The sequence below is a fragment of the Sciurus vulgaris genome (assembly GCF_902686455.1).
Source record: "Sciurus vulgaris genome assembly, chromosome: 12".
NCBI lineage: Eukaryota > Metazoa > Chordata > Mammalia > Rodentia > Sciuridae > Sciurus > Sciurus vulgaris.
In genome coordinates, this window is record NC_136473.1 from 101,398,988 (window position 1) to 101,415,594 (window position 16,607).

At 37.7% G+C, this 16,607-nt stretch overlaps 1 protein-coding gene across 6 annotated transcripts in view; it reads left to right on the top strand.

Moving 5' to 3' along the window:
- The window catches only part of ACBD6 (acyl-CoA binding domain containing 6), a 150,011-nt gene extending 134,119 nt beyond the window's left edge, over positions 1–15,892 (top strand). For 2 of the 6 annotated variants that reach the window (XM_079105950.1, XM_079105951.1), the window contains one exon: positions 15,606–15,892. In XM_079105950.1, coding sequence (XP_078962076.1) covers positions 15,606–15,760 — 155 coding nt within the window. In that variant the 3' untranslated portion in view covers positions 15,761–15,892. The remainder of the gene's footprint in view (positions 1–15,605) is intronic. The other 4 variants (XR_013758010.1, XR_013758011.1, XR_013758012.1 and 1 more) reach the window with 4 other exon arrangements.
- Positions 15,893–16,607: the final 715 nt, after the last annotated feature.

The window sequence follows — 16,607 nt, forward strand, 5'->3', positions numbered from 1 at the left end:
ATCCACCACAATTGATGTTCAAGACCACGACCGCTGAAAACATGAGAAAACAGGCAAACATCTCCCCCCGAAGCCACAATTCCCCCCAACAAAGGATCCCACTAATAATGAGATGGATGAAAACACAGAGAAAGATTATAAAAAACTGATTATTATAGTGTTCAATGAACTAAAAGAAGAACTAAGGAAGAAATTAAGAGAGCAGTTACAAGCTGAGCATGGTGACACATGCCTATAATCCCAGTGGCTTGTGAAGCTGAGGCAGGAAGATCATGAATTCAAAGCATCCTCAGCAACTTAGCATGACCCTAAGCAACTCAGTGAGGTTCTGTCTCTCAATAAAATATATAAAAAAAATAAATAAATAAAAAGGTTGGGGATGTGGCTCAGTGGTTAAGTGCCCCTGGGTTCAATCCCTGAAATCAAACAAAGAAACAAACAAAAAGCAATAAAGAAAGAAATAGTGAAAAGAAACCAAGCAAAATTCTTAGAAATGAAAGACACTATCAACCAAATTAAAAGCTCACTTGAAGGCATCACTAACAGATGAGATTGTATAGAAAATAGAATGTCAGCCCTTGAAGACAGAGTTTCGGGCATTGAAAAGCCCATATGAACTTGAGTACATAGAAGACAATAAAGGGAAATGACCAGAATATATAAGAACTTTGGGACAACTTTAAAAGACCAAACCTGAGGGTCATTGGAATAGAAGAGGAACATGGAGATACAAACCAAAGGCATAAAGAACATTTTCAGTGAGAAAGTTACAGAAAACTTTTCCCAGATTGGAAATGAGATAGACTAGACATCACATACAGGAGGCTTATAGGACCCCCAGTACACTAGTCAAATAAGAAGCTTGCCAAGACATAATCAAAATGCCAACATAGAAAATAAAGAAATAATATTAAATTCTGTAAGAGAGAAATATCAGGTCACATTTAGAGGCAAACCAGTAAGGTTCACTTCTGATTTCTGAGTTCAGACCCTAAAATCAAGGAGGGAATGAGATATTCCAAGCCCTAACAGAAAACAACTGCCAGCCAAGGATATCGTACCCAGCAAAGCTCAGTTTCGAATTTGAGAGTGAAATAAAACTTTCCACAACAAGAATAAACTAAAAGAATTCATGAACACCAAGTCTACAAAGAATATTCAAAGATAAACTGCACACAGAGGAACTAAAAAACAATTCCCAAAACTCACAAGCAGAGAACATTCAGTACAAGAATAATCCACTTAAATGAGAATCAAGACAGGATTTTAAAAATATAGAAAAAAATGGCAGGAAACCACAAACATATCCATACTAACGCAGAATATTAACTCCCAATTAAAAGACACAGATTAGCAGAACGGATCAAAAAACAAGATCTGAATATATGCTTTTTACAAGACACCATCTCGTAGGCAAAGACATCCACAGGCTGAAGGGAAAAGGATGGCAAAAAATATTCTATGTTTATGGTCCAAGAAAATAAGCAGGAGTAGCTATTCTCATATCTGACAGCATATGGTCCAAGAAAACAAGCAGGAGTAGTTATTCTCATATCTAACAAAGCAAAGTTTAAGCAAAAATTAATCAGAAGAGACCAAGGAGGTCTCTACATCCTAGTAAAGGGAACAGTCCAACAAGAAGATATAATAGTAATAAACATTTATGCCCCAACTGTTAACACATGCAATTACATGAAAGAATACTCCGTGACATTAAATCCCATGTAGACTGCAACACAGTAAGACTGGGCAATTTCAATACACCCTTATCGCCAACATGTAGGTCATCAAAACATAAAATTAATAAAGATATCTCCAACTTAGACAACACTATAAATCAAATGAACCTAATAGACATCTACAGAATATTCTACCCCAAAACAACTGAATTTACCTTTTCAGCTGCACAATGAACTTTTTTCAAAATAGATCATGTTCTAGGCCACAAAGCAAATCTTAGCAAATACAAAAAAAAAAAAAAAAAAAAAAAAAAAATCAGTATAATCCAGTGTATCCTATCAGATCAAAATGGAGTAAAGCTATAAATCAACATCAAAAGTAATAGGGGGGCTGGGGAGATAGCTCAGTCAGTAGAGTGCTTGCCTTGTAAGCACAAGGCCCGGGATTTGATCCCCAGGCAGCGCAAAAAATAATAGGAAACACTTAAGCACATGAGATTAAAACAGTCCTCTCTTAAATGAAGAATGGATCAACAAAGAAAAGTGGGAGTAGAAATCAAGAAATTCTTAGAAACAAATGAGAACAGAGATACAACATATCAAAATCTGCGAGACAGTATGAAAGTCATTCTAAGAGGAAAATTTTTAGCACTGAATGCCTACATCAAAAAATTAGATCCCAAATAAATAAACTTATGTTCTACCTCAAGACTTTAGAAAAAGAACAAGCTAACCCCCAAACCAATAGAAGACAGGTTAATGATTAATATCAAAGCCAAAATCAATGAAATTGAGAATAAGAAAACAATACACATACACAGGATCAGTGTAATGAAGAGTTGGTTCTTTGAAAAGATAAATAAGATTGATAGACCCTTAGCCAAACTAACCAAAAGAAAGATTAAAAAGATGCAGATCAACAAGAACAGAGATGAAAAATGATGTATCACCCAGACCCTTCTGAAATCCAGCAGATTACTAGAACCTATTTTGAAATTTTATACTCCAATAAACTGGAAAATCTGGGAGACACCAACAAATTTCTAGACACATGACCTGCCCAAATTGAATCAGGAACATATAGAAAACGTTAACACACTTTTTTTTTTTTTTTTTAACAAGGGATTGAACCCAGGGGTGATTAACCACTGAGCCACATCCTCACCTTTTGTAAAATTTGAGACAGGTTCTCACTAAATTGCTGAGGCTGACTTTGAACTTGTGATCCTCCTGCCCCAGCCTCCCAAGCTGCTGGGATTACAGACTTATGACACCACTCCTGGCTAACCACACCAACATCAGGGAATGAAACTGAAACAGCAATTAAAAGTCTTTCAAAAAGGAAAAGCACAGGGCCTGATGGATTCTCAGATGAGTTCTACCAGACCTTTATAGAACTAAAATCAGTCCTTCTCAAATTATTCCATGAGAGTAGAAGAGAGGGAACATGCCCAAATACTTCTATGAAGCCAGTGTAACCCTGTTGCCAAAACCAGACAAAGACACCTCAAGGAAGGAAAACTACAGACCCACATTCCTAATGAACATAGATGCAAAAATTCTTAATAAAATATTAGCAAACCACATTCAAAAACACATCAGTAAGGAATACACCATGATCAAGTGTATTCAAGCTTGCATTCAAGGGATGCAAGGTTGGTTTAACATACGCATAGCAATAAATGTAATTCAGAAATCACAAGATCATCTCAATAGATGCAGAATGGGCTTTTGATAAAATCCAACACCATTCATGTAAAAAATGCTGGAAAAGCTAGGGATTAAAGTAACTTACTCAACATTGTAAAGGCCAGTTATGACAAACCCAAAGCTAACATCATACTGAATGGAGAAAAACTAAAAGCATTTCCTCTTAAGTTCAGGTACAAGACAAGGCTGTCCACTCTCACCACTCCTATTCAGTATAACCCTCCAAACATTAGCCAGAGCAATCAGACAAGAAAAGGAAATCAAAGGGATACAAACAGAAAAAGAAGTCAAACTATCCCTATTGGCCAATGATATGATCCTATATCTAGAAGACCCAAAAAACTCCACCAGTAGACTTCTAGAGTTCATAAATGAATTTAGCAAAGTAGCAGGGTACAGGATCAACATTCATAAATCTATAGCTTTCCCGTACTCCAACAGTTTCAGCCGAAGAAATCAGGAAAACCATTCCAGTCACAGTAAACTCCAAAAATGTTTAAATACTTGGGAATTAATCTGACCAAGGAGTCAAAAGAGCTTTTAATGAAAATTCTAGAACACTGAAGAAAGAACTTGAAGAAGACCTTAGATGATAGAAAGACATCCCATGTTCTTGGATAGGCAGAATTAATATTGTCAAAATGACCACACTACCAAAAGCAATATACAGATTCAATGCAGTCCCCACCAAAATACCAAGGACTTTCTTCACAGAATTTAAAAAAAAAATTCTTAAATCACTTAGAAGAATAAGAGACCCAGAATAGCCAAGGCAATACTAAGTAAGAAAAGCAAAGCAGGAGACATCACAGTACCTGATCTGAAATTGTTTTACAGAGCTATAGTAACTAAAACAGTATGGTATTGGCATCAAAATTATATAAAGACCAGGGGAATAGACTAGAAGACATAGATACAAATCCACATAACTGGAGCCATCTGATATTTGACAAAGTTACCAAAAATAGATATCTTGGAGAAAAAAACAGCCTTTTTAACAAATGGTGCTGGGAAAACCAAATAGCTACTTGAAGAATAGCTATTCACCCTACACAAAACTCAAATCAAATGGATCAAGAACTTAGGAATTAGACCAGAAACTTTACAACTGCTAGAAGAAAATATAGGATCAACACTAATCATATAAGTACTGGCACTGGCTTCCTTAACCATACGCCCAAAGCACAAGAAATAAAGCCAAATATCAATGAGTGGGATGCCATCAAACTGAAAAACCTTCTGCACAGCAGAGGAAATGACTAAGAGTATGAAGAGAGCCTAAAAAATGGGAGATCTTGGCCAGCTACTGCTCCAATAGGGGATTAATATTCCAGAATGTACACAGAACTCAAAAAACCTAACACCAAAAAAGAAAACAAGCCCAGTCAACTGTAAAAGAACTAAACAAACTTCTCAAAGGAAGAAACACAAATGGCCAACAGATATGTGAAAAAATGTTCAGCATCTCTAGCAATCAGGGAAATGCAAATCAAAACTACCCTAAGATTTCAAGAAATGGTTTCTTAATAAAATACAAAAAAGTATACCCTATAATTTAAATTATGAATCTCAACTACATTAAAATTTAAACTTCTGTAAAACCAAAGATGGGGTGGGAAAGATGGTGGAATGAGACAGACATTATTACCCTATGTACATGTATGATTGCATGAATGGTGTGACTCTACATTGTATACAACCAGAGAAATGAAGAGTTGTGCTCCATTTGTGTACAGTGAGTCAAAATGCATTCTGCTGTCATGTATAACTAATCAGCAAATTTTTAAAAAACCAAAGATAGTATAAGCCAAGTAAAAATAAAAGCTACCAACTGAGAGAAGATATTTTAAATGCAAATAACCCTCACAGAATTAATACTCAGAATGAATAAAGAACATCTACCCAGTCAGTAACAAAGAAATGCAATAGAAAAATAGATCAAAAATATGGATAGACATTTCACAAATGAGACGAGCTAGATAGCCCACCAATAATAAGAAAAGATAATGTCATTAATTACAGTCAAGAACTGTGAAGTCTTAGATTGCCTCACAGTTTCATGGTTGATGGCAAAAGACACAAAATTGTTGGATCAGACACAAGAGATTTTGATCTGTAGCACGAAAGCAGCATGAACTTCATGTTTTCCTCATTTACTCTTGCCTCCAGAGTCCCACAGGAGCAGTGCAGAAAGACCCAGGTAGACTGCACGCATAGTGTGTCATAACTTAGGAATCCTAATCTCAGGGAACTCCGGTCTTCTCTAATGAGCTTCAAGCAAATCTATCCAACTTATACCCTGAAGAATATATTTTTATTATTCCAGACAATAAACAAACCTATGCTTCACTTTAGAAGAAAACACCATCTCTGTTGTGCAAAGCTGTTCACTACATACAGATAATCCTTGAAAAAAGTCTGGAATGAGAGCAGACTGTACCTCTGCCCATAAGACATGCAGAAATGTGGGAGACCCTTGGAGTATTGTTGTCTAACAATAACCAAGAAAAATTTTAGGTACAGTTTCACACCGTATTATACAGATTACTTGGCAACATATAAACATCCACAGATATTAGAATTGGGATGTGGAGCAAAAAGAACTCTCATAGGTTGCTGACGAGAGTCTCTCTACAGCCTCTCTGAGATCACTTTAGCAAGATCTAGTAAAGTTGAAGGTATATACCTTACAACCCAGCAGTTCCACTTCTAGATATATACCCTAGTAAAACTCCCAAACGTGTAAATAACGAAGCATGGTTTAAAACATTTATTGCAGCATTATTTGCAGTAGCTGAATTTGTTAGCCTCTGTCTTCCTCTGTATAGTGTGCTTGAAATATTTGTTAATTCAGATTACATACATACATATCGTATGTTATCAAAAACTTGAAAGAACCATATAAAATTTGCATATACAATACAGTATAAACTAATCTGTAAACTGTGAACAGCTGTCTGTAAAGTCATTATTATTTTCTCCATTTTATAAGTGACCAAAACTCAGGTTATTGAATTTGCCTAGAAGAACCAGAAATTCACCCCATATCTCTAGATGTACTAGGAAATAAGTACCTTCCACAGCATTCACATCTCATTCCTTAAATCTGTTTCTGTGGCATTTCAATCATGTGGCTTCTCCAGTACTTTTGACTGAGAAATAAGCATTTTCAGCCATCTCTACAATTGTGATGGCAATTTGGGATAATCAGGCATAGGTCCAACAGCCGCAGAGTCAGAAAAGAGAAAGGAGAAACTTTTCACGGTGACTAAGAAGCCTTCAGCACAAAATTCAGGGCTACCCCTTTTTCCTAGTGCCTTGCTTCAAGAAGTCAGCTTTCTTTTGCTCCAGTATATTTGCTGTAAGTCTGGAGTTCACTTCTGTGCTTAGAAAGACTACCCCTGATGTGGCACCCACGTGCTGTCCTCAAGCAATTCTTACTTACATCCCCTCCTTCCTTCTTCCATTCGTCCATTCGGACTTTCTTTAGTGCCTTCTTATGGCTCTGCCAGGTTTTCCCCTTATTTCTCCCTTCTAGAAATTGCAGCAATAGCTAAACCAGACTGAATGTGCCTTTGAGAATCTAGATGAGTCATTCTATCATTCCTAGTAACCATTAGGAGTAAATGCCTTTACGGATGTGAGAATATGTTCATTTAAGTTTTTTTTTAACTTTTTTAAAAATATTTTTTCAATTGTCGATGGACGTTTATTTTATTTATGTATTTATATGTGATACTGAGAATCAAACCCAGTGCCTCCCACATGCTCTACCACTGAGCTACAACCCCAGCCCCTCCATTTAAGTTTGATATTTGTAAAATGTATTTATAGATAGCAAAAGGGTAGGGATTTTTCAAACAACCTTTTGAACTGGCTTCAAAATACATTGTATTTTCTCATGTGCTGACGTGGAAAAATCTCTAAGATAATGCTATTAAGTGAAAGGATTAAGATACAGAACAGTATATATAGTATGTTATCGTGAAAAAATATATATTTATATGTAATATATGTGTATGTATATTATATATATATATATTTGCTAGTCAGTGCATAAGATAATAGATACACAAAAAGCTAATAATGTCAGTTGCCTACGAGCAAGAGGAGCTGTGAAGCCAGGAGAGGTGGTCCACACCTGTAATCCCAGCAGCTTGGGTTGCTGAAGCAGGAGGAGTGAGTTCAAAGCCAGCCTCAGCAACTCAGCAGGGCCCTAAGCAACTAATGAAACCCTGTCTCTAAATAAAATACTAAAAAGGGCTGAGGATATCTCAGTGGTTGAATATCCATGGGTTCAATCCCCAGTATCAAAAAAGGTAGGGGGCTGTGAAGCTACTGCAACAGGATAAACTTTTTCCTATAAACTCTTCTAAGCTTCTGTTTTTAGAACCATAGGCATATGTTACATGTTTGAAAGTTAAACTTTAAATATCATAGGCTCTCGCAGTAGTTACTATATTTAATCTTCTTAATTCTATTTAATTCATTTAATAGATATTTATTGAATTCCCATTTGCTGGGTAAAATATACCAAACATCCTTTTTAAGATAAGAATGGTTCCCAGATTTCTTCATCTCCCACCCAATAAAAAAGAATTCAGTTACCATAGTGGTAAGTGTGTGAGCTAATACTATATCTGGGAAAACTCTGGACATCAGTTTTAATCCCTGTACGGCCTGGAAATAAGCCCTCTGTAAGTGGGAGTAATGTGGATTTGGAACTGAGACCCTGCACATGAGCCAGGACCTTTAAAGGGCTACACCCTCCACTTTAAAAAAGAAAAGTAAAGAGAAGAGAAAGAAAGAAGGGAGAAGAGAGGAAGAAAGAGAGAGAGAGAGAAAAAGAAAAGCAGGAGGTTGGATGGGATTTAATTAGAAAATATTGGCCCACCGATACAAAGAAGGTAGACAAAAGTGATTGCTTCAGACCATTGTCTGGGTGGGGGAAAAACACCTACTTCACACAACGTGGGATTCAACTTTATGCTCTTTGATTGTTTGAGAAATCTTTAGATTAAGAAATTAACATAGCCAAAGTGGCATACACCTGTAATCCCAGCAAAATAGGTTGCTGAGGGAGGAGGACCACAAGTTCAAGATCAATCTGGGAAATTTAGCAAGACCCTGTCTCAAAATAAAAAGGACTGGAGAAGTAACTACAATACAGCAATAGCAAAAGTACCCCTGGGTTCAAGCCTCCATCAAAAAAAGAAAGAAATTGACATAGTAAGTGTACTGATTTGGTTTATTCCCACCCTCTCCACCCCAGAACCTGACAGACATGTCATCAATCCAAGCAGCACAAAATTTCTACATAATGAAGGTTCAATGAGAATAAGCTCACAATCCAGAATTACAAAATACATTTGGGTGAATGTCAGCAGACATAATAAATCACAGGATTACACTTTGAGGAACTCAGTAAAATTATTAGATAGAAATTAAAAGAAGGGCTGGGGAGATAGCTCAGTTGGTAGAATGCTTGCCTCCCAAGCACAAGGCCCTGGGTTCAATCCCCAGCACTGCAAAAAAAAAAAAAAGAAATTAAAAGAACAAGTCTGTAAAAAATCAGGAATCAATAAAAACAAGATACTTCAAAAAAGAATGGGAAGAATTGAAAGAGAACCAAACAGAACTTGAATAAGTGAAAAAAATGGAAATTTTACAGTGGGTAGGTTCAAGTACTGAATTGGCACAAGTTTAAAAAAGAAAAACTATTTCTAAAGAAATCACCAGAGTCTCTGTTTAAAGAAAGATAAAGATGGAAAATATAACAGAGACATTTAGAATGGCATGAGAAAATTCAACATTTTTAATAGGCATTCCAAGAGAGATAGAAGAAAATCAGTATACAAGGATATATTTACTGATAATTTCTAAAATTGATAAAACATTGGAATCTTCAGATTCAGGAATTATGAGAACTGATCACAATAGTCTGAAGTATTCATCTAGTGGAATGCCACACAGCACTGAGAATGAACGATGACCACATGCAGCAGCTTGTAGGAATCTCACAAACTTGCTGTTGTTCTCAAGATGGTGGACACAAAAGAGCACATAGAGTATGCTTCCCATTTACACAGAGGTCAAAAAACAGGAAAAACTCATCACTAGATTTAGGAGGCAGGATACTAATTACTTGGACGAACTGGGTAGCACTAGGGAGAGTTATCAGGGAAAGGGTGCTTCTGAGATTTCAAAAATGATCCTATGAAATTTCATATATGTGACTTTGATACTCTTCCATATTTTATACTCAAATGAAAGGTTTGTACAACTTTCCATCACTGAGATACAAAATACCTTAGAATAACAACCTTAAGGAGAAAAAAATAATTTGGCTCATAGTTTCAGCGGTTTCAATTTACAGTCAGCTGACTCCATTGTTTCTATGCCTGTGGTGACACAGTACATCATGGTGGAAGAGCATGGAAGAGCAAAGCTGCTCCCCTCATGGCAGCCAGGAAGCACTGAAAGAAAGCACGGAAGGGGCTGGGACACATCCCAGAGAACTACTTCCAACTAAGCCCCATCACCTCCCAGTAATGCTGCCAAATTATAAATCATCAATGGGTTAATCTGCTGATAAGATTAGAGCTCAATTGATCACTTTAAGAATCTCCACCACTGAACATTGCTGCATTGGGGACCACACATTCAACACATGAACCTTTGGGGGTCATTTTATACCCAGCCAAGACAGACAGTGGAGTGGTAGTGTTGCTGTTTCTAGTTTATTAATCTTTTTCAACAAATGCCCAGACTTAGGTATTGCTCTCCCCACTTCCAGATGTAAAACCAAAAGCCAGAGAGGTGACGACCTGAACAGAGTAATGCAGGTCGTGGGTAGCAGAGCTAAGGTGCTTATCAGGTCTTTTGATCCCTCTTCTCTCTTCATAAGTTCATAAATAATTATAGTCATGGATTCTTTTTTAAAAGACATTATTTTATGGTAGATAATTATATAAAAATAAAGAAAAATTTCTTATCATTGGTCAGTGAGTCAGGATTTTACTTGTGAGTAAACACATGCCAATATCTCTGTCCATTTGTGGGCTTTTATTTTCTTATTTCTGTTCATTGAGAGGCTAAACATTAATAAAAATTGTCCTTAATTCCAGAATCTTGCCCCAAATTGATCTGCTGAAACAAACTCTATTTTCATCTCTCAGATTATATTAATCATTGTGGGAAAAAAAAAAAAACAAACACCATATATGCTATCATCAAAAAATTAAGTCCTAAAATAATATCATTAGGGAGTTTTGACATTATATACACTAGAATATTTTGACAACTCAGAAATATTTCATAAAAATTAATCACTTAGCGTGACTTGTGTGTGTGTGCTGGGAATTAAACCCAGGGGCACTTTACCACTGAGCTACATCTCCAGCCCCTTGTATTTTTTATTTTGAACAGGGTCTTACTGAATTGTTTAGAGGCTATGTTGCTGAGGCTGACTTTGAACTTGGAATCTTCCTTCCTCCGGAGTTGGTAGGATTATAGACATGTGCTAATGTACCTAGCTAGAGTGATTCCTTTTTTATTTATTTTTCTTTATTATGTCACTAAACTTTTACCAGTTTTATACATAAATTACTGGTAAAAGTAACTTACCAGTAATTTATGTATAATTACATATTATTATATGTAATAATAATTACCATTTATTAAGCACCTTTTATATGTCAGGGAATCTGGTGAGCATCTTGTATCCATTTAGTCACTTAATATTATTTAACCCTTTCTATTTAGTAGGTACCCAGTAGCTATTTGTCCATTTTATTTTATTTTAGGGACCTTAACCTACTCTTGGAACTTTCATAAAACTATAAGTATGTTTAAATTCAACGCGTGCAGACAATGTTGGGGAAGCTTTGGGGGCTTAGCTATTATTTTTTATGAATTACGGTTGAGCTTGACAGCTGTCCTTGTGTTGACAGCTCTTCTGATTATAGCAGTTGTCAAACTCCATCCTTAAGCAGGTTGTAAATCCTGGCTTCTTCCGATTAAAACTGGGTCAGAGCCAATCGCAGGTTAACTAGAGGCCGCTATTCTACTACTGTGAGTCCTTATCAGTTCATTCTAAGTGGTCTTGGTGTAGCAGCATATTAAAACCCTTATTAACCTATATTTTACCTGAGTGTCTTGAATCTTCAGATATTTGTCCTATTGTTATTTTGTGATTAAACATGGGCCCTCCTGAGGAGTATATTGGTGTAAGTGTGGTCTTCCTTATAAATGGCCTGTTAGCCTTCCCCTCCTCTTCCTCCACTGGGAATACTAATATCATTGCATCTGTGACTCCCAGGGGAAATCAAGGCTTTTCCTTGCATCGTGGTCATGTGATTGCAAAGTGGGCAGGCTTTGTATCCTCATGAGCCCTCGGTCTTCCACGTAAAGCACCATCTGTTCTCTTCCTTCCACACTGTTACAGGGCAGTGGGAGGAGGCTTAGGAGGGAAAATAAATAAAATAAAAAAGAAAGAAATTCATCATCAAAACCCTGAGGATTAATGGAGTCAGAAGGCTCACTGCTCTGAATGAAAATTCATCTTCACCTGTGCCAGTGTCAGGGCTGCCTCTGTGGCACTTGACAAATAGAGGTTCCCAGGGTACCATAAATTCAGCAATGGTTCCAGTCCCTGTAGACTTGCTCAAGCTTTCTGAGATGGGCTCACAACTGTTTTTGTATTTCCCAGCACATTGTGGGCACCAATATATCCCCTCATTAATTTGGTAAAGTGTTAGCACTCTTTCCTCCTCCTCATCCTCTTTCCTTTGTTTTGAGGGGATGGTCAGCTTACACATTTCTGAAAGACGACTGTATTTTGTGACGTGCTCCTGTGAAGATGCCAAAGGCGGGGAAATCAATTACCTAATGAATTTTGAGTAGACTCTAAGTTCTTAGCACTGTGCTGAGTGGAGAGGAGATACAAAAGAGCACATACTCACATCGCCCACCACCTAATTGGGGACACACCTATAGTTTTTCAACAACTATTTGTTGAGCATCTATACGTGCCAGTCTCCCACAGGTCCCGCAGATGTCCTCCTCTTGTCATGGGAAGATTCACCTCTGTGAAGGCAGGACTCCAGTTCTTTTAAGTTAGGTCTCTTTTTATCTCTCTACTACAACTTCCTGATTGTTTATGGTCTCATGTGAGTCTGTCTTTGCATAAATCCCAGGCACTTGTTAATAAAATTCCTTTTATATGGATATTACATCCCTTGCTCTGAAGTACTTTTTTGTGACTCTTAAATCCAAAATTTAAAACTCACTTTACAGTTAGCTAACATTTCATTCACATCTGTCAAATTAGGAATTGTTATACACCCCAGGTGACACTTTCCTAGCTGGTTGGCTGTAGTCCTCTAGATATGGAACTTAAAATTTTAAGCTTCATTTCTGGGTTGGAACCCATAGATTATACATATGTCAGTGCCACAAAGATCACTTCATTGCATATGTTAAATCATTGTCCCTTTGTCTGAGAGGTCCTTCCTTAGTGTCTTTAGTCATAGCACACATTCACTTACCCTGATCTTCATGCTTGTGTGTGGGGTTAGATCTGAACTAAGTGAGATCTGATAGAACACATTGGTTATTATCCTAAAATACAGATATCCTAAAATACTAGGAAGTTTGAACCTTCCAATTTTTTGTGGGGGACAGGGTACTGCGGATTTAACCCAAGGGCGTTTTACCACTGAACTATATTCCCAACCCTTTTTATTTTTCTATTTTGAGTCAGTGTCTCATTAAGTTGCTGAGACTGGCCTCAAACTTCTAGTCCTCCTGTCTCAGTCTCCCAAGCCACCAGGATTACAGGCATGCAGCACTGCAATTTTAAGACTTAACCAACTGTTCCTCTCAATAAGTTGAGACTGATAGCTGTGGTATAAAGGTTAAATGATTATTGCTCAAAGTATAGATGTTATGTAGCTGCTTTTGTGCAGATAAATGCCTTTTTCCCACAGCTGCTTGATACCAGGTAGTGCACCTATAACTTCCTTCTATTTTATAAGAAACTGTCTTCAATTTGAATCTAATTTGGACTTCAAACTTTACTTCTTTTTCCCTGTCTTTGCAGTGTGTGTGTCTCTGCCACAGTCCTCCTTCATTCTTCTGTGCTAGAGTTAGCTGTCTACATATTGATCATAAGTTCTCAAGAGCAGGAATCTTACCTGTATTCTTGACAGGACTGGTCAGTAGGTGCTCATTATAATGACCATAGAATCAAGCTCCATACCCCTGCTTTCTTACCTTTTTTTTTTTTTTTTAACTTTTCCATTACTGTTGCTATGTGATGCATCACAATACAAAGTGAAATATAAAATGTACATGATTAATTTAAGATGCAGTTTTTAAAAGTACTCACCACCTAGCTTAAGAAATAGAATGTCACCAACAGTATCTTTAAGGATTCATGTACCTCTGCAGCCCCCCAGCCCTCCGCAGAAATTATCACCATCTCAAATTTCTGCTAATGATTTCCTTTATCGTTTCACTGCATATTTGTAGGTTTGAGCAGTGGTGTTTAGTTTTGTCTACATTTAAATGTTTTGTTTCAATAGAGTCATACCAATACATTCCCCTGACTTGCTTTTTTCCCCTCAGCATTGTTATGGAGATAAGTCCAAGTTGTGTTTTCAGTGTTTCGTTCGCTGCGCAAGTGCCAGCGTTTTATTTTTACGTTACTATGAGTGAGCATGTCGATTGTTTACATCTGAGGTCTGTTAGAACAGTGCTGCTGCTGTGTCCATTCTTAGAAAGAGATCCTGGAGAACACGTGTGACATTCCAGAAGAGCACATGACTAGAAGTGGAATTCTGGGTTGGACTGCCCTGTCGTGCCAGATGGTGCACGTGACTACACCAGCAGATACTCTCAGACATCTAAAGGGGAGTCCCCTATTCTTGTGGTATTGTGAAAATTTCTGATTTTCGCAAACCCAATGGATATGAAGTGATACCTCCTGGTCTTGCTTTCCGTTGCTCTGATCAGCTCGCCGGTGCTCATCTTTTCAGGGTCATTGCCATGTGTTTCAGCTTATGTGAAATGCCAGGTTTTGCCTTGAGTCCAGTGGTCTCAGCCCCAGGAAATCATCAGACCTTTGTTTCCTCACTGATCTGTGATACCAGCTTGTCATAAAGCAGTTTTCCATGTACGAGCAAAAGAATAGATGGCTCTGTTCCAGCCCTTTGGTCTGTTCGTCCATCCTGCAACAAAGCCGTAATTATCTTTATAAATAAAGTCTTGATGTCTGTAGGCCCTTCTCCCCTTCCTGTGCCTTGGGCTTAGTGACACACACTGGTATCGTCAGCTCTTTTTTAGAGTCCGTGCTTTGATCACTGGACCAGTTTACTTTTTTCCCCCGTTTGAAATGTTAAGGGACTAGTCTGTGGCCCAGTGGTGGAAGCGCTTGCCTAGCATGTGTGAGGCCCTGGGTTCAATTCTCAGCACAGCACATAAATAAATAAATAAAATAAACATCAACAACTTAAAAAATTTTAATAAATAAGTAAAAAGTTAAAGCTTAGTTATGCACATAACCACCATTCAAAGACAACACATTTTCTTTGACACTTAATATTTTTAGCCTTTTGGTCTGCGTACCTGTCATTATTCTAAATATAAATGGAAATAAAATAGATACTTAGACACTGTTATGTTTTACTCTTTGCCTTCACCCATCCCTAAAGAATTGGGTGGGGCTGAGGATGAAACTCAGTGGTAGAGCACTTGCCTAGCATGTGAGAGGGACTGGGTTCGATTCTCAAAGTCATTTATAAATAAATAAATAAATGTCTATCAGCAACTAAAAAAAAATTTTTTTTTTTTTTTTTTTTTCAGTACTGGGGATTGAACTCAGTGCTTGCGAGGCAAGCACTCTACCAGCTGAGCTATCTCCCCAGCCCTAAAAAAATATTTTTTAAAAGTCTTATAATTTAAAACATATAATTTGTGTGTGTGTGTGTGTGTGTGTGTGTGTCTGTCTGTCTGTCTGTCTGTCTCTAGGCAACCAAAAAAGTAGATTTGATTTTCCGAAGACTTGAAAATCCAGTGTCATGAGGCCTGATCGTCCCCAGCCCAGGAAGGTGCTCCCTGTGCCGTGTTCCTCGCTGCCCAGCACTTCCCTTTCCTGCCAGGCGAACTCGTTTGTCTCTCGCTGAACTTGCTTCATGTTTGTCGTTTTCTTTTCAGCGGCTGCCTGTGAGTTTTTGGATATCGTGGAGCTGCTGCTGCAGTCCGGCGCTGACCCTACCCTCCGAGACCACGATGGCTGTCTGCCAGGAGAGGTGACAGGCTGCAAAGCAGTTTCCTTGGTGCTGCAGCGGCACATGGCTAGCAAAGCTTAATCAGAACACCAGAAAACCACAGTCCATGGTAGGGTAGCACTTCAGGGATGAAAGTAAATGAAAAATAAGATTTCTTTGACCACTTGTCTTTGGTATGTATTGGCTAATAAAATCAGTTCTGAGGAACTGGGATTTTGAAGTCTCAGCAGTTCATTCTACATTCATACATTCTGGGAAGTCCAGTTTTGGTGATGAACATGTATACTGTGCATAATATAATCCAATTCTGCCGAACAGACCCTGAAATCTATCACTGCCCTAGAGGGTGGGGAGAGGAGGAGACAGATCATATTTCACAATATTAAAAATGGCTGCTTTAAAAAAAAACATACGGAAGCAAAATGTGCCCAACAGCACTACCCTGACAATTAGGGAAAGTTTCATAAAATCCTAATGTGGGGATCTTGTAGCCTGTTGCACAGCTGGTCTGAACAGGTAGCTAAAATGTCTATTCTCATTGCAGACAGAATTGGGAAGATGAGAAAGGGGGGTGCTGAAAAAAAAATAAGCCAGAGAGTAGAATTTTGTCATGTAAGGGATGTCAAAGTCAGAACAAAAACTGAAGATTCTGAAAATCTCAAAATCTTGAGAATTTTAGAATAATATTTAGCAACCTCACTCCAAGACTGAAATAGGTTCTGGAGAATTTATCAGGTCAGGATTCCTCAAACTCACTTTGCCAAAAAGAGAAATTTTCATAGGTCTCTTTTACTTGGCTGTAATATCCCTGGTGTGTGCAACAGTAGTCTGTAGAAAGCGTAGGCCTGAACTGCGAGGACCAATTGGGTCTATTGTATTATTGTTGAAGTTATTTCTGAATTCCAGAAGAGCGTCTGTTTTGTATTAA